At 33.8% G+C, this 19,699-nt stretch overlaps 1 protein-coding gene across 1 annotated transcript in view; it reads left to right on the top strand.

The window, feature by feature from the left end:
- LAMA2 (laminin subunit alpha 2) overlaps positions 1-19,699 on the top strand; it is a 521,547-nt gene that overhangs the window by 245,643 nt on the left and 256,205 nt on the right. The window contains exon 12 of the mRNA XM_090279831.1: positions 657-830. Within this exon, the coding sequence (XP_090135957.1) occupies positions 657-830 (174 nt within the window). The remainder of the gene's footprint in view (positions 1-656; positions 831-19,699) is intronic.

Raw genomic sequence — 19,699 nt, forward strand, 5'->3', positions numbered from 1 at the left:
TGTACAGCTTCTTTTTTTTCTGAGCCAAGGATCCAAGCCATGGGTTCCTATAGCACTTCTGAGGCCATGCGAAGGAGTAGATACAGTATTGTGAGCTATAGCCATAGCAACAAGCTAGTGTATTAAAATGTTTTTAAGTCTCAAAGTTGAAATTTAAATAAATGAAAAGAGAGGAAATACTGAATGAAAAACCATCTTTCAGGCACTTGCATATTTCATTTTTCTTCCTCTGCTTCATGAATTTATAGGTAACACCTTTTGAAATAACTTAGTTCATAAACAAGAGGAAATTACTAATGGAATGAAAAATATGAAATTCAAAATCAAACTATCTGATAATTCATATAACATTTTAAGCATTATATAATTTTGAATGAATTTCTATTATTAAGAAAGAGGTATTTGGAATCATTATTTTATAAAAGCATTAAATCAATAAATACAGATTATTATATAGTAAGTACCAACAAAACTCTGAGAAACAACAAGGAAAAAAAAAAGAACCTATAATGAGTGCATATGATAAGTTTAGTGATCTTCATGAATGCATATTTTTGTTTTTAAAATTTTCAAATAAATGAGTACTTCGGAATATGAAAGAGAAGTGGATGGATTTTATTTTTCCTGACTAATGATGACTGTGGTTTTTTTTTAAGATACAAGACATGAGTGGCTGGTATCTGACTGACATCTCCGGCCACATCCGGGTGGCTCCCCAGCAGGACGACTCAGAGCCCCCTCAGCAGGTCAGCATCAGCAGCGTGGAGGCGCGCCGGGCCCTGCCGCAGGACTACTTCTGGAGCGCACCAGCTCCCTACCTGGGAAACAAGGTAAGTCCAAATGCTGCTTGCTTCTTTGCTTTAACAGATCAATAAAAGAATGGGATTTATTCACTATTTGTTTAAAGATAGACGAGAATATCAAACATATACTATATTACATTCCCAAAATCAATTAATTAGATTTAATTAATTGGGCCATGGCATCCCTAGTTCACAACTTTGCATGGTTGCTGTTCTATGTAAATTTTTGAGTCAACAAACAATGAAAAAAACAAATTAATGAGGGCACTAGAATTCTTCTGCAGAACAAATTATACATATTTGAAGAATCTGCTTGGTTATACTTGAAATAATTTTTCTAGAGTTGTCTGTGGTGGGATACTTACTGAAGTTTTCTTCTTCTGTTTCTATTTCATTTCAAAGCTGAGATTCAAGGGAGCTACTTTTCTATCTTGTATGAATGTTATTGGAAATGAAACTTATTACTTAACTAATTTAATGCATTCCATGGAGCTTATGTAAACAACATATTTCCTGGAGCTCAGAAAGAGAACTACCCTAAAAGAAGTGCCAGATTGAAAGCATGTTTGTTTTAAAGCCCACTCACACCTAAATAAAAATATATACAGATAAATGTACGTAGCCTCAGGAGTGCAGACACTTTTTTTCCATTTGTGGATTAACTATTTAGACAGATGTATTGGCCTTTATCATTTTATTTTGCATAATAATTTGTTGGAAACAAAATTTGGTATAGTAATTCTAACTGTGAATACTTGCTTGTTCTGTGAAAGTTAATACCTTGTCGGCTGATAGTTAAATTATCCTAATTACACACAGAAAAATCCCTTAGCAAATTGATGCTTTTTAAGTCTAGTTTTTACCTATAAGAATAGAGAGCTGCTTTTGAAGAAATTTTCACTGGTTAAATAAGTAAAAATGTATTTAGAGTTAGTGGTTCTCTAGTCATGGCATGTGAGTACTGAGATAGAAAGTTTTAGTAATAGTTCATATGTTACTTTGTGACTGAGAACTGGTGGTTTTAGCAGATTGAAGAAATTTTAACTCATTGCCAGTTTCCTTATTTTTAGTAGGCTTCAAGTTGCTATTATGAAAACCGTGTAAATGAATAAAACATGTTTTCAATGAATGGCTATTTTATTTTTTTATTTTTATTTTTGAATGGCTGTTTAAAAGAGACAGTTATATATTGCATAAAATTATACGACTACAATAAAAAAACAAATTAAACATTTATTTGCAAGGTCCATAATAATAAGAAGTCAGTCTATCCTATTCTATTTAGGACCCTCCTATATTCCCAATAAGAATAAAAGAGCACATAAGACTTGAATGTCTACAGCTTAAATATGCCAAAAAATAAGCTGTGAAGTTTTTTTCCTGCTCGGAGGAGTTTAATAAACAGACTTGGCTCAAACTTGGATGAATTTCAGAGATCTTATTTTTCTTACTATAGTGAAATTTATTTAAGGATAACGTAGAATAGAATATTCTTTACCATATTTCCGAACATTTCTTCTTTGGTCATATGCTTTTTCTTTCTGTTGGCTAAAAATCAAACTGACAGAAGGAAAACGACCAAGTGGGGTATTAAATAGCATCAGAGCAAAGAATTTGGACATCCTGTTCATAGTTGTTGGTTCCCAAAGATAACTTTCCTTATCCTGTCTAAACTGTTTCTTCTAACCACCCACAATGGAGCACTTCATATTCCCCCACAGATCATTTTCACATCAAAAAGCTGTGCTTGCCTATGCTTCAATTTCCATTCAATGAACAAAATAATGGTAACAGGGTGTGCAAATTGTTTGAATATGGAAGACATCTCTTAATGTAATGTGGAAGCCCTCTGTGGTTTACTGTCAGAGACCTCAGTATGAATGAAACAATTTGCCTTAATAACTGAACCATATAAAATTTTGATAATAGCAATAATACTGCAAGCTCTCACAAATTACCACAGTACATCTTGACTGTCATGTCACATCACGTAAATTATAGTCATGATGACATGCTTAGCTTGGTTGATTTCATATCTTGCTAAGGAAGTGGAAAATTGTAGGGCCCTGTTTGTAAATTCAATAAAACCACTTTTCTAAAGAATTGAGGCTAAATTCTTTACCAGTAATTGCTGTTCGAATCAGAGTCATTGCCAGAATCTGACAGAAATAGTATATCAAGAAACTAGTGCATCTGCTTAGATACTGAATTTCATTTACATTAATGACCAGGAGGCTGTGGGTACATAATTCCTCCTCTGCTTTTTTAGTGTTAATTTCTAAGTTGAAAAAATATTTATGAGATGCTATTAGCATTTCCTAAATATTTATATAACCAATTTTCAAACATTTTTCAAGTCGGTCACTGGGTTACAAGGCTATGTATAACAGAAAGGGGACATGCTGTGTTGTGCATATTCTGCTGTATGAAGATGCCACATGCCATTCTTCCTTTTTTTAGGAACTTAACCTAAAATAACAAAACCCCTCTGATATGGGATACACTTTGCTAGCATAGAGGTCTGTCTGATTGTAATAAAACTCCAGAACAGTATGCAGCTTACCAAAGAAATATTTTTTGACCAAAGAAACATTTTTATTGATTGCAGTTCCTTTTTTGGAGCAATGAAGAACATATAAGTGGATATACATGTAGTGGATGAGGCCTAGAAAAACTTAGCACAGTTTTATACTACCCATTTAAAAAATGTTAAAAAAATGTACATGATTTTAACTATGAGTTATTTCCTCAATAGCAATCTTGAAAATGTTTTTTTTTTTCCTCTTATGTGAATGAATCTTTAGCACTGTTGCCACAATTAAGTGTTTATTTTCTCCCCTCATTCTAGCTAGTCAAAGCAAATGAAGTCAGGTACCCAAAGGTCCGTACCAGGCACCATTTCATTTTCAAAATGCTTGAAAATGTTAATGTTGGGTTTTAGAGCATTTGTTTAAGCATGGAACTAGGCAAGAATGGAAGGAGTTGGAGGACAGAGTCCTGTTGATTTGTTACAAGGTTCAGCCATTTAGAAATAGTTTGGGTATTTCAGAGTTGGAATAATGGACTGCTTTAGTAAACTAAGTGCTATTGGAACACTGAAATAATCATTTACTTAAGGTTACCCTAGTGGTCTGAAATAGTGCAGCTTCCAAAAGCAATTCTCATCGCGTCTATAAAGTTCCCAGAGAATCTGGCTCGGCCTGTCTACTGTTCCCGCAATCCCACTAAGGTTTGAAATCCTGCCTCTGAGTCTCTGAGCATTATTAAATTAATCTTATGTGATTTGTTCCTTACAAAACAATGCTTATTTCCTACAACATTATGTTGTCCTTTTCTGTTTCTAGTTTAAAGAAGCTTTTAGACTGTTTCATGTATTTGCCAAGAATACGTATTGCCTAGCTTAAAATGCACATCAGTAGCCTGCTGACCAAACAGCATCTGACTTCTAAAAGTAATCTTTGGTACTACTTTGTTGTGCTTGCTTGACTTTCAATTCTACCTCTCAGATCCCAAGTTAAAGCTATGGATGTGAAGGAGAATGATGTTTGAGATTTATAGAACAAAGTAGTTCTTGTCACATAAAAAGAGCTTAAAAATACGTTATGATTAATGCCTCTCACTTAGCAACAACAAAAGTTTTAATAAGAGTCCTCAGAGATGACTCTTAAGTTGGGATTTATATGGAAGTTGGAAGAGGATTTCCTCAGAAATGACTCTTGAGTTGGGATTTATATGGAAGTTGGAAGAGGATTTCAATCTTGGTATAAAAAGAATTAAAAACTCACTAACAAGCATGATCCACTCTCCTTTTAGCAGCATAATTTGTATTTGTGACTTCTTTCCTCCACATCCTTAAAATTATTCAGAAGTTAAGGTCAAACTCTTCCCTTGCCTTACCTCCCTCCAATTTAAGTGCTGGGTTAATTCAGAGGGTATTTTGTATATGTAGAATGGCATGACCATAAAAGTGAATAAAATAAGTTAACTCTGAATGAATTTTTACTTCATGCATTAAATCTCATGAGGAATGATATGATAATGGAGTAATACCAAGAAAAAGATCTATTGCCTAGAAAAAAACAAATACATTGTTAGGCATCAATGATAAAATATATTTATTAAAAAAAAGCCAAGAACTATTTATTGATCATTGTAATAGTAATGTTATATGTGACACAAGGTCACATATAAAAATCTCCCAAGCTTACCTAACTAAACTTGTCATAATATTATCTTTATACTTTTCCTAATAAAAGTTATAAATCCTTAATTCTAATATCTCACATTATTATGAAAATAGCATTTTAATATCCATGTGCATTATTCTGTTTACAATGACTTCTAATGAAGTACAATAGGTACAAAGACCAGTTTTTACAATTGATTAACTGAATAAGTACTAAATACAGGAACATTCAGTTTAATAATGATTTGATAAGAAAAATTAAGGAGTATCCTTAACAGTACTTTCAATATGAGTTGACTTTGTGATATGGAACCAACAAAACTAACATAATCTAGGACTACATTGGTATGAGTTTACTTACCAGGTCAAAGGAGATAATGGTTATATAAACTCTGCACAAAACATGACACTGAAAATATTCAACTATCCATACTCATTGATGAAAATGAATGCAAACATCCTAAACAAAGCATAAACCATCTGAATCCATTGTGTATAAAAATGGTAAAACTTAGTTGGTCAAGTTGCTTTATCATAGGATTTCAAGGTTGGTTTAATATCAGAAAATCAGATTAAATAACTCCATATTGAACGACCAAAGGAAAGAGAAAAAAAGCAATGCTCTCAGTAGAGACAAAAAAAGATATAGATGAAAATAAATAATGATTCATGATGTTTTAAAACTTGCAAATTAGGATTCGAAGGCACTTCTTTAACTAATGAAGAATATCTACACAAAAGCAAAGAGCACCTATCTTATTTAATAAATAATCTTTAAAGAATTCTTTAAGAACATGAACATGAAACAGTTTTCACCATGACCACATTTATTTACTACTGAACCAGAAGATCTGGACAGTGCAGGAAGATAAGAGGTAGAATGTCTAGCAATTGAAAAGGAAGAAATAAAACTGATATTTGTAGATAATATGATTATCTGCTTTGTGACCTTAAAAAATAAATTATTAATAAATGAATTAAAAAGAGAAGTATACACTAAATTAATATATAAAAGTCAATTTTATTTCTTTACATCAGCAAAAATTGGTTAAAACCATCTTTAAAAAGTCCTTTATAATAGCAATAATTATTGAAAGTACCAAGGATTAAGTCTATATGGCAAAGCAAAAAGCCAAGAAGAATCAAATAAATTCCTAAAAGAAGATGGAGATGGAATTTTAATAAAACCCTAATATAAAGACATTTTAAAAATATGTAATGACTAAGGCAGAACATGATTGGTGTGAAAATAAATTAAAAGATCAATGGAACTGAAAAATGGCCCAATAATATCCCAAGCATATATGAATATTTGATTTGTAACATGATAGATATTGCAGATCAATGATAATAAGATAAGATATATAAAAAATGGTTCTGCTATCACTGGTTATCCAAAGAGAAAAAAACAATACTCTCTGCTCCATACCTTACCTTACATATCAAAATAAACTCTAGTTGAAACAAAAACTATAATTTCAAAAATCATATTAATAGAGCTTTTCAGAGACAATACATTAGAATTGTTGCTTCTGAATTTGATCAAATAATGAAATCAAGATTTACCTACTGGCCTTAAACAACAAGAAAACTTGAGAAAAAATGTGAAGTAACAGTTTTCAGCGCTGGGCAAGAGATAGTGTTAGACTGTGATCCCTGAGAAGAGAGAGACAAATGACGTGAAGATGCAATTCCCCCAGATTATTGGTTGGGTGCAGTTTCCAAAGTGAAATGCATTGTGGCAAAACCCAAGCAGCGTAGTCTGAAAGACAGAGATTGCAGCTCAGGAAAGCCAAGAAAGCTAAAATTTGTGGGCAATAATATTAAAGAAGGGGGAGCTGGAGAGACAGAGAAAGATCTTGATCTTTAAAGATCTGTAAAGGTGTGAAGTTAAACCTCCAGCATGGATGACTATTGAGATGGACGGGAGAAGACTTTGTAGGTCTGGTGAAAGAACTATCAAAAAGTCGTAGGAGGAACAATTCCTGGAGCTAGCACAGAGCTAGCATTTTCCCACCATCTTTATAATGGAATATCTCTATAATGGAAAGGACATCAGATAAAGTACCCAGGGAGTATTGTCTTGGTGAAGGAGCTAACTTAGCCCCAGGCTACAGGCTGCCCCAGATTCACTCTAACAAATCTTAAAAGCAAGCCTTAGAAGAAACCAACTTATTCCAAGTAAATGAACTCACGACAGAGCAAATACCATTACTACTTATTAATTACAACAAAATCCAGCACCCAAATATGTAAAATCTATCATGTTGGGCCTCAAATAAAAAAATAGTGGGCATATAAACAAGCAGGGGCACAAAAACTGTAACCAGGAGAAAAATCAATCAATTAAAACGGACAAGAAAATTATGCCCAGGTATATCTGAATCAAATTATTATGAAGGAAGGAAGGGACAAATGAATGAATGAATGAAAAAAGAGAGCGATAAAGATAAAAATCCTCAGAGAGGTTTTTGTTTTATATTTTAGAAATAAAAGCTGAGATACTTTGTCATCAACACATCTACTCTAGAAGAAATGCAGATACCATATAGAAATTTTTTCAGTGAAAGGACTATGATACCATATAGAAAATTTTTTCTTAAAAAAATTAAGAGAATCAAAAAAAGCTAAATAATAATACTTTCTCAACTAATTGCCACCTAATGCAGGACCTCAGAATAGTCCTCTCTTTAGGGCTAGGAAAACTATGCTGTAACAAGAGCATAAAAAAGCTTTCCTTCTACAACCCCTATTTTTTTTTACCTCAGAACTAAATAGAGCCAAACCAGCCCACTTCAAAAGAGTTCAAAAAAATCTTAATGTAAAGCTTTACTTTTTTTTTTTGCTTTATCTTTTTCAGTAACACTTTATAGCATGTTCTATGTGCAGAGAACCATAGGGAACCATTGCATTGCTGCTTCTCATGCACTAGCCCAAGTCTGTGTGGGAAAAACCCCAAATATCTGGCTTCTGCCTCTTACAATAGCTCACAATCACCAACTGTTATAGTTTAGTAGGGTAGCATTATGCCATTTATGAACCTATCATGGCCAGAACATTTTTACCTGTTTTTTGTTTGTTTGTTTGTGTTTGCTTATTATGCTTTTATTTATAGTGGGAAAAGAACAAGGTGGTAGGGAAGAATGGGGCACAGATAGGTATAGAGGGAATACGGCCTGAGGACACAGGGAGAAGACAGCCATCTATGAGCCGAAGAGAGAAGCTAGGAATAGACCCTTCCCTCGCAGTCCTCAGAACAGACCAATCCTTTGATGCCTTGATCATGGACTAGCAAACAAACACATTATTTTCTTCCTTTCTTCATTAGACTTGATTGAACAATTATTTATGCAAAGGGAGGCCCTGGTCAGTTATTTTTTGCGCTCTGATACTTATGTCATTTACAGATCTGATTCAAATGCTGGACAGCTACCTTATTAGTCCTGTGATCTTGGACACAGTCCACAAGTTAGTCGAGTCCTACTTTCATTATCCGCAAAACGAGAATTCTAGCATTCTCTCCGAATGTTCAGAATCCTCAGAAATGTCCTTCACACACAGAAGCTGTTCAATAAATGTCAATTGCTTTGTGAATTTCTGTAGTTGTGTGCTGCAGTAATTTATATTGTAGACAGTCTTATGAGTATATCAATAAGAACACTTTGTCCAAAGGACACTTTGTCCCCTGCCTATTTATTGCTATCTGACAGAGCATCTGGACAATCACAGAGAGTTAATTTTAACACATAAGTAGATTATATCATTTAAAGGCCAGCGCTGAAGCAATGTGAAAAATTAAATCCGTTAGCCAGCTTTCTAAGAGACCTGCAGAGTGTTTTGTACTTTTATCTTGAAGCTACCAAAATAAAACTAACAAGCATCACTTCATGTCTTTCCATGCAAATGACATGATAAGTATCTCACTATTCCTGCTTCACCGAAAACCTAGTGTTTAAAGGAATTTGAGAGTTCTGCCCTTTAGTAACCAATTAGAGAAGTGAATATCATATATATAATAAACATGATCAGTACGCTGTAGCTATAAAGTAGTGAGTTAAAAATGAAGTCATGAAGGTGAAGCCTAACCTAATATGACTGGTGTCCTTATAAAAAAAGCATAAATTGGAGACAGATACCCTTAGGAAGATCACCGTGTGAACATGAAGATAGCCATCTATAGGCCAAAGAGAGACAAAGCAGATCCTTTTCTCACAGCCCTCAGGAGGAACCAACCCTGCCAACACTTTGGTTTCAGACTTGGAACCTCTAGAACTGTGAGGCAATGACACTCTGTTGCTTAAGATGCTCAGTTTGTGATACCTTGTTTTGGCAGCCCTAGAAAACTAACATAAATAATAAAATGCCAATTATTTTTAAAACCCCAAACATTTTATTGTTGTTATAATTTATAGCAAAACGAAGGCTAATCTCTCTAGTATCTAAAAAGATTATTGAAGTTAATGACAGAAAGGCCAACTGTACAACAGGAAAATGGTCAACCACTATGAATGAACCATTCATAGAATAGAAAATACAAGTGGCTCTTCAATATATGACATGATGTTCAACCTTACTCTTAATGTGACAATAACACTGAGAAATCATGTGTAATCTATTTTAAGAAAATCACAAAAATGGATAAAATGCTATTACTAAAACTTTAAAAAGATGAAGATCTTTATATAGCAATATTTGGGATGTACCTTGATGCAATCCAAGACAACCAATTTAGAAATCTTCACTAAAGTTACAAATGCACATATACTTATGTATTTCTCTTCTGGGAATCTATCCTACAGGTATGTATAGACATGTAAAATGCTGTTATTTGTTCATAAATGTTTGTAATAACTGCAAAAATGTCTATCACTGACAGAAAGAGTTTGGGGTGCATACATGCAATCTAACGCTATAAAACTGTAAAGAAATAAGAAATATTCTTTTTATACTCATATGGAATGATCTAAGCTATATGGTTAAGTAATTTAATCTAGAAGCAGAATAGTGTGTATATGACTATCATTTGTGTAAAAACCTATGGAGAAAAATAGTATGTATTTGTAGATACAATGATATTTAGCTAACATTTGTATTGAGATGAGTTTGCCTCAGAGACTGTCTACTGCTCCACTCAAGAACAGAATATTGTGCAAGTTGTAAAATAAGATATTTTAACTATTATTATATTTATTTAATATTAATTATTTTTATTAAAAATTATTGCTTTGATATGACTACTTAATAAGTGGTAAGTGCCCCAGTCCTATAAGGTAAAAATTGGTTGTCATGCTTAATTTATTACAAAAATTCAAATAGTACTTTTTCCTGATAATTTAAGGAAATTCTGTCATTATCTACAGAGCCTGTTGGGGAAGCATAAAGCTTGCATTTTTATTCCTGAGATCTTTCTTATCACTTCTAACAGTAGTACTTGAGTCAAAGCAAATGCTCTCTCACCTTATTTTTTCTGAAGTTCTCCTTCTATTACCTGGTTCTATAATCTGACATTTGCCACATGGAGAAAGGAGCTATGTGATAAGACCCCAGTCGGAAATGTGATAAATTATTAAACAGGTACTTTGTTGGGTGATTGAAAATTACCTGCAAAAGAGTGCTTATCTCCTTGAGGCACGTCAAAAGCCAACTGAATTGAGCCAATTAGACTGTCTCTTCAATGAGTTGTGACCTCTCGATGGCAATAGCTTATTATGATGATAAATGAACCCATCTCTCCAACTGAAGCCTGAGTACACACTTCAGCAGTTTCCTCGAATCATGAAGCCATTACCTCTCAACCCCAGATCGACAGCAGTGACAGCCAGGAGAGCAGAGAGCACGCATGCTTGACTAGACACAGATGATTGTTTAACTCCGATGAATATATTTACAGCTCTTTCCAAAACACGAGACCTCCTTGTGCATTGTGTGCTCCCACCCTAAATATTCACCATGGAATGGGTCCTTTATTAAGAACTCCTTCCTGGCTACATTATTTTTAGATAACTAGGTTTTGCACTTTTGTTTGTTTAGCTTTGTTTTTGTTTGATGTTTTCAACGTTTGAATTCTTCATTCTTGTTGGTCTCCTGATTGAGTAAACTTTAAGAATCAAAATATTGTCTTACACTGAATTTGTAACATACAGACAAGTGCGTCTTTTTAATTAATTTAATCCTGTTCAGTTCCACTGGATTGAAGGAGTCACTCAGACTCTTTTTTATTTGTAGTGAACTTTTGTAAAGATTTTTAATTTGAAAACCACACAGGTGTAATTACTTTAGTTTTGATTTCTTATTTTAAGACAATGCCAATTTTTTTAAACTAGTTACTGAAGTTTGATGTCAATTTCCCTATTCTGCTATGGTGATATTTTTGATTTGAGGAGAATTAGAGGGGAAAGAGATAGTTATTGTATTTATAACAAAATACAATCTTCTAATTCCTCCTAAGTATTAGGCAGAAGTCAGCTGCCAAATATGTTCTTGAAGTAACCTACTGACCAAGCATAACTAAGTTTATGAAGTACTTCAGTAAGTGGAATACCAGCCACCTTGACTGTCTTAGTAGTGTCTTAGAAGATAAAGATCAGGGAAGCTACTCGTGAGTTTTAGGGGAAAGGTTGGGTGATTTTAAGGTAGATGTTGCACAGCAGGCAACTGGGATGAATTTATGAATGCCTTAGCATTGGACATGTCCCAAGAATAAGGCAAAAGTCTTGGGTCAAGTATTGAGGAGCAAGCAATTAGTTTGTATGTAAGCTAGTTTACATGGATCACAGTCCAGGAGCCAGGTTTCCTTGGACTACGTTTATAGAATTGTTAAAAATGGGGTTGAAAACTGTGCTTGCTCCCAGCATTGTTTAATACAGAAACAGGGGATTGTGTTCGCTTTCATTCTTATAGACAATCGCTGTAAGATTATCCTATAGTAACTTAGTTTTTCCATGCCACTGTTTCCTTGTGTATAAAGTGAAGATAATAGTAATACCCACTTCACAGGGTTATCATGAGAATTAAGTGAATTAACAAATATACAGCACTCAAGACAATGCCTGATAAATAATAAACAGTCAGCAATGGTTATTATTACTAACGTCAACTGGGCCTAATTTGAGATCAGACATTATCCCACAGAAATTTTAGAAATATTCCCCACTCACAAGAAAGAAAATGAAAGAAAGAATGAAAGAAAGTGAGAAGAAAGAAAGAAAGAAAGAAAGAAAGAAAGAAAGAAAGAAAGAAAGAAAGAAAAAGAAAGAAAGAAAAGAAAAGAAAGGGAAAAAGAGGAAGGAAGGAAGAAGGGAGAGAGGGAAGGAAGGAAATTAATAAATAAAGCAGCAAAGAGAAAAGAATAGGAAGAATCTTCTCATATATATTAAGGGTTTTTTTACAGTATTTTGATTTAGAAAGTAACTGTCAATAAGGCCTTCTCTCCTTTAGTCTGAATCTATCAAAATGTGGTCTGGTCATCAAGCAAATGCTTTTCTCCAGTTTCCATCTGTGGCTGGGTTTGAAGTAATCAGCCTCTGTATTCTGGAAGTAAGTTCTTCTTAATGAAATGGAACTGGAAATAATCCACAAACAAAAAGCTTTGCAGGCCATTAAAGGTCCTACAGGCCATTTACTGCCTTCAGCTTATTTTTACTCATCATCACAGGAAAAAAAAAAGTGAATAGAGCATATTTTTATTATATCAAGTAGTTTTAAATTAAGTTGTGATGACTTTGTATAAAAGTCGAAATGCTTTATTTTGCTTTTTCTTTCCAAACAAGTACAGCAATAAAATTTGATTATTATTATTTATTCTTAATTTTGCTCTTACTTAGAAGCTCTTTGGAAACTACACATAGGAGACAATAGAACAATTTTATGTAGCTCATTATCTAGCAGTTATTTAGATGATGATGGGTGGAATAAGTGTTTGAAAAAGAAATAAGTTTTGTTGTGCCAAACACATTAACTTTGTGCCTGGTGAAAGATGCTTAGGCTAAGGAAAATGGAAACCATGCTGGGAATAAACCCTATGACAGCTTGATCACATAAGACTTAGTAGGGCTGTGGTTTGAGTCCATGTTCCTGACTCATGTATTTTTACTTAAAGGAAACGAGCCATGTTAAGGGGGTCAGCAGTACCATTAAACTAACCCCTTCTTTTAACTATATTTTTATTTATTGATTTTCAAGACAGAGAGAGAGAAGAGAGACATGGACTTGTTGTTTCACTGATTTATGCACTCATTGGTTGATTCTTGCATATGCCCTGAGCGGGGATCAAAGCCGCAACCTTGGCACATGGGGAGGGCTCTCTCACCAACTGAGCTACCCAGCCAGGGCCTAACCCCTTCTTTTAAAATCTAATTATTAGCTACAACAATCTCCTTAGAGTCATCTGAAGTCTTCACTGACAATGGAGATTGATGACCCCTGTCCTGGAATCACTTAGTGAAAACATCTTGGGGAAGTGTGTGGAAATTACATTTTTAACAAACTCCCCACATGATAGTTTTACCCACAAAATTTCGAGGGCCACTTTTTTACTATTACTTTTTAGAATTATTGGTGATTAATTAAATATCTGTATGTGATCCCCAAAACTTAAACTTCTCCAGACCAAAAAAAAAGAAAGAAAGAAAGAAAATCTGCAGTGTGCCCTAGTCTGAATTCAAAATTTGACTTTCTTACTTAGTAGTTTAACCTGTACAAGGATACCCTAAAATTACCTTTTTAAACCAACACAGAATACATAAATCTAAATCTACTTATCAATCTCATTACACACAGGAACGCACACACAACACAAATAGTACATATTCACATTGGAAGAAAATGAATCTTAAAAAGTTGCTTTTTTATAAAATAGGAAGGATGAAATGCCCTGCTATTAATATCTGCCTGGAAGGAGGAGTCTTGGCAGGATCAGAGTATTACATGGGGTCAGGGCTAGTTTCAGATTCTGGAGGAGGTTCCAGCTTTCCCTGAATATGTGTCAACAGTTTTGCAGCTTGAGCTGTGCTACCCACTCTTCAAGGGTAAACACAGCCAAGACCTTCAGCTGCATTGGGCCTTCATTCTTCATTGAGGAAGTGGGGGAGAGTAACAATTTTAGCAACAATATCTATTTTATGAACAAAATCTTGATTAGAGCGCGCAAAAACAAGAAAAATGGTTCATGTGGGTGACCGTGCAGGTGTGGCTACAGTCGGAGGCAGGGATGGTACTGATCCAGGGATTGGCAGGCTGGTTCTTGTTATACTGGCTGACAGAGCTGGAAACGCTTGTCTGCATCATATCCCCATGTCTTCATCTGTGGTTTCCCCAGAAGAAACCTAGGTTTTGGAGAAATCTGGTATGAAAACAGACCAGATTAATTAGAAGATCTCCTGCAAATTGCAGTTTTACAATTCTAACACCCCATAGAATCACACAATCAGCTAACTGCTAACAAATGAAATAATAACTATAGAAAATATGGTAAAATTACTACATGACACTTCAGAAGAAAAGTGTTTCTCAGCTCTTGTCCATATCTGAGGTGCTGATGATACCTAAGCCCAGCCATAGAAAAATGAGGGCTATGTCAGAGCAAAGGAACTAAAGTGATGCAAGATACTGAGCAGCTGGTGTGCAGCAACATTATTTCTCACCTAGACTTCAGAAAAAGCCATCTAACTCTGTTTCTACCTCTCACCTCCCGAATCCAATACTACTTTGTTCACATACCTGATGGAGGGAAATCTTTATAACGCTCAAATTTTATTTTCTCAGTCCCCAGTTTAAAATTCCACTGCCTTATGGATATCTGAAATCTCTGAGACCACTCTAGACTTGTAGCTCCATTCTGGACTTGGAGCTTAGGAAGGAGTCCTGTGGACCAGCCATTAAAATGCCCCTAAGTATCCCATGGTCTCTCATACTTCCCTATCTCATGATTTCCTATTGAGAACACTTCTACCCTTTTCCTGGGTGACTAACTTCTTTTCATCCTTCAAAATGTTGTGTAAGAATTAACTTGAAACTTTTCTGACTACTCCATCTACCAGGATAGGCTGAGGAGCCAGGCCTTCCCTGTGCTCTTCTCTTGAGACCTTCCAGCACCCAGCATGCAGAACTATTCCTCCCTGATCTGTGCTTTTATGAATGCAACTGGACTCTGTTCACCTTTGTATCTCTAGCAGCTAGCAGATTGTTCTGGATAGCACAGGAACTTAATAATTTCCTTTTGAGTGTTCTGTGTGAATAGTAATTATTTCCATCTTCATAGAAGATGAACAAAAGGCAATGTAGATAGAATTATCCTTTAAAAAATGAACCATTAGAGAAAGTACTTGGTTGGAATTTCTTAAGAAGAGCATGTTTGTATTTTTTCTACATAGTAAAAAAAAGAATTATTCTAGGGTTATTTCAGGCCACATCTATTCAGAGCAAGGCAGACAACCTAAATAGTCTGCCAAATTCTTTTTCAGCCCTCAAATTTTATGAGTCTGAACAGCATTGTTTGGGTAAACGTCTTGTTCTTTGTGAATCGGAAGTTAAGATGTTTTGGATATTTACACAGAAACCAAGAATTTCAGAACTGGAAAGAACCTGGGCAGTATTCTCTTAAATGGTTTTCACACTGTATTCTGTGTGGTCCTCCTGCGCTAGGACAGAAAGTAAGATGGAGCAGACAGGGAGGCCCCTTCCCTCTTACACCAGAGTGTCTTTATCCATTTTGCATGTTGAAGTTACATGCAGTGGAATGCCAAAACACACCACAAAGATTAAGTCCCTTGAACAAAGATATACAGCTTCTCCAGAGACCAGGCTAACATTATATTTACGACACCATGGCTTCTACTGCAGATCTCTTTCCGTTGCTCTATACAAGGCATAAAAATGAGTAGGATATTTACTTTATGGTCAAGATATGTACATTGTGACACTTGTTTTCAAACACCAATTTAGAGTTCACGCCATCAAATTAAAGAAGTTTGTTAACAAAGTTTAATTTGCTCTCACTTAGAAAGCAGCTGCCTTTCAATATAATAAAATAAACAGGTACAATAATATTTAGTCAGCTATGGGCTTTTAATTTAAATGTTTGACTTAGTGCTATGTATTCTGCTGGGTTGCACAATATGGTCTGTGAAAGAAGTGTATGCATTTTAAAGCATTGCTAATGTTTATTATGATGTCCTACGTCTGGCTGTCTTTCCATTACTCTGCATCCTCTGAGTAGACAAGACAATTTAAAATTGTTTCCAAGTGGCAAAGAGGGGATGAGCCATTTTCTTCTTTACCATCTCCATAGTTTTGCCCTTCCCAGAATGTCAAGCACTTGGAATCATACAGTATGTAGCTTTTTCAGGTTTTTTTTCTTTTCATTTAGCTATGTGCATTTAAGGTTTCTCTGTGTCTTTTCAAGGCAGGATACTTCGTTTCTATTTAGCGCTGAGTAATATGCCATTTTCTGGATTACCACAGTTTATTTCTCCATTCACTTACCAAATGGCATCTGGTTGCTTTCCAGATTTTGGCAATAATTAATAAAAGTACTATAAACATCTATGGACATAGATTTTTTTCTGTGTGGATTTACATTTTCAAGTTCTTTAGGTCATGTGAGAGAGAATGGTTAATTTTCTAAGAAACTGTTAAAGTGTCCTTCCAATGTAGCTGTGCCATTTTGCATTCCTGCTAACAATGAGAAACAGTTGCCATTGCTCCACATCTTTGCTGGTACATGGTGTTATCAGTGTTTTAGACTTTAGGCATTCTAATGGGTGGGTGTATAATGGTATCTCATTGTTTTAACTTGTGATTCCTTAATAATGTATGATGTTGGGCATTTTTCATATGCTCACTTGCTCTCGCAGGCAACCTTTGATGAGAAGTCTATTTAGATTTTTGCCTATTTTTAAATCTGGGTTGTTTATTTTCATATTGCTGAGAATTAAGAGTTAGAGTTCCATTTATATTTTGTATAGAACTTCTCTAAGAGTTAGAGTTCTGTTTATATTTTGTATACAAGTTCTCTATCAGATACTTGTTTTACAAATATTTTCACTTAACTTGTGGCTTGGCTTCTCATTCCTTTGACAGTATCTTTTGCAGAGAGATTATTTTTAATTTAAATAAAGTCCAACTTCTCAATTTTTCTTTCATAGATTATGGTTTGGTATTGTATCTAAAAAATCATTGTCAAACCTAATGTCTTTAGATTTTCCCCAATGTTATTTTTAAAGAGTTGTATAGTTTTGTGTTTTATGAGATACATTTTGAGGCCTATCTCCATTTGAGTTAGTTTTTGTGAGAGGTGTAAGGCCAATGTCCAGATTCATATTTTTTTGCATGTAGATGTTTAGTATCAAAAGATTATTCTTTCTCCATTGAATTGCCTTTGCTCCTTTGTCAAAAATTAAATAACTACATTTATGTGGGTCTATTTCTAAGCTCTAATTTTCTGTTTCATTGATCATTTATCTATTCTTGCTTCAATACCACACTGTCTTTATTACTGTAGCTTTATAAAAATTTGGGTAATGTCATCACTTTGACTTCATTCTCCTTCAACATTGTGCTAGCTGTTCTCAGTAAATAAACTTTACAATCAATGTCTTGAAATCTACAAAATAACTTTCTGGGATTTGATTGGGATTGCATTAAATCTATAGATCAAGTTGAGAATAACTGACATATTAACAATATTGAATGTTCCTCTATGTAATAATGTAATATCTTTCCTTTAGTTATTCTTTGATTTTTTTCATTAAAATTTATAGTTTTATTCATGTAGATCTTGACATATTTTGTTAGATCAGTTCCTAAACACATCAGTTTTGGGGTGCTAATGTAAATGATAGTGTTTTTAATTTCAAGTTAAATTTTTTTATTGCTGGTATATGGTAAAATAATTAAGTTTCTTATGATTTTCTTATTTAAATATAATCAAATGACTTAGAGAGGGATTGTGTTGCTTTAGCTATGATGAATATCTTGAAAATTCTCAGCTTCATTCTAGAATTTCAATGTTATGGGTAAAATGCTGCCTATAATGAATAGGGTGCTGAAAGATTATTCAAATCACAGATTTTTATTCCAAATAGCTTCTTAAAAGGTTATGTATAGTATGTTAGCTACAAATATAAGCCAACAGATTAACTTCTGATTTAGACTACTCCTTCATATTTGGAAGGTTTTCTTTCTTCCTCTTCCTTCCTTCCTTCCTTCCTTCCTTCCTTCCTTCCTTCCTTCCTTCCTTTCTCTCTCTCTCTCTCTCTCAATGAGAGGTAACTAGAGGTATTGTTTTCCTACTCCTTGTCATAATCATGCATTTCTAGAGAACGCTGGGAAACCCAATCCATATATGTTTCTCATGGCTTTGTGTGATAGAATGAAAAATAATGGAGTCAAGTAGATTTGATTATGTTTTTAAACCATAACATTTATTAGTTGTGAGATCTTAGAAAATTTTTTTACCTCATCATTTTAGTTACTTTAACTCTAAAGTAGAGAGTATAAATGCTGCTTCATAAAATTGTCACAATGGTTTTACTTAATAATACTTTAAAAATCTTGTTTGTAATAGCAACTGGATAATTATTGTATTTATACCCTTTTTATATTTCTGAAAAAATTAACTTGATTCAGTATCTAAATTATATGATAGATTCCAGTTAACCGAATGCAGGAAAATTTTGTCACTTTTTTTTTTTTTTTTTCACTTTCCTTTTAAAAAAAACTACCTAGGGAAGAAATAGAAACATTGACTACAAATTTCTGCCTACTGATTCAGTGAGAACCAGAACAAAAATGATTGACTATTTCCTACTCTGCAGAGCAAAAATGAGCTCAATATATGATAGAAATCAGAAACCAAATTTTGTTTTAAAATTATATTTAATCACAAAGCAACTAGGAAACAGAATCCTTGGTTATACAACTACAGTCACCAGTCACCGGTAGCTACCTGTCACAGAGAAAACACCATCGCAGAGACGGAGACTTTACTGTTTATATGCTGTGAAAACTGTTCTCCTTTGTTTTCATGTCAATTAAAGAGAATGGATATCCCTGCGGGCATAACATGCCTTTCATATATTAGGGCTGCCTAGAACATATTCTGGCACATTGTATAAATATTAAGTAATCCCTTTAATAAAAATGATGTTCCTTGGAATGACGATGGAGACACATGGTAATCTGAATAGCTTTAAGCTAGTTTTACAATAAGTAGATTTTTACTTTTCTAAATATGTAATGAATAATTTTATGTTACAAATAAGTATTAATTAATGCTTGAAATACAAAGGATATTTTCTTAGGATTATTTAATGATCTACATTACAACTAGAGTTATTTATCATGATAAATGCTAGTGTTGAATCATGGAGGGATATATGAGATTCATTTTCATTCTTAATGGAAGTTATTTTTATTTTATTAATACAGTGAATATTAAATTAATATATAATAAAAGAAACTAATATAAAGTGCAGTTCTTAATATTCTATTTATCATATGTGATTTATGTTGCACAATTAAAAAATTATAATGTTATTGAGAATACTTTGAAAAAGTTGCAATTAAGACACCAATACATATATTAAGGCCTTTGCCTTAAAATTAGATTTTTGAAGCAGTAAAGTACAGGTAAATACAGAGGTTGTGATTTGAATACAAAATATATACTTTGCATAGGGAAAATAGTCAATAGTAACATAATAACTTCAAT

This window comes from Furipterus horrens, unplaced genomic scaffold, assembly GCF_987537825.1.
Source record: "Furipterus horrens unplaced genomic scaffold, mFurHor1.1.pri manual_scaffold_6, whole genome shotgun sequence".
NCBI classification, from domain to species: Eukaryota; Metazoa; Chordata; class Mammalia; order Chiroptera; family Furipteridae; genus Furipterus; species Furipterus horrens.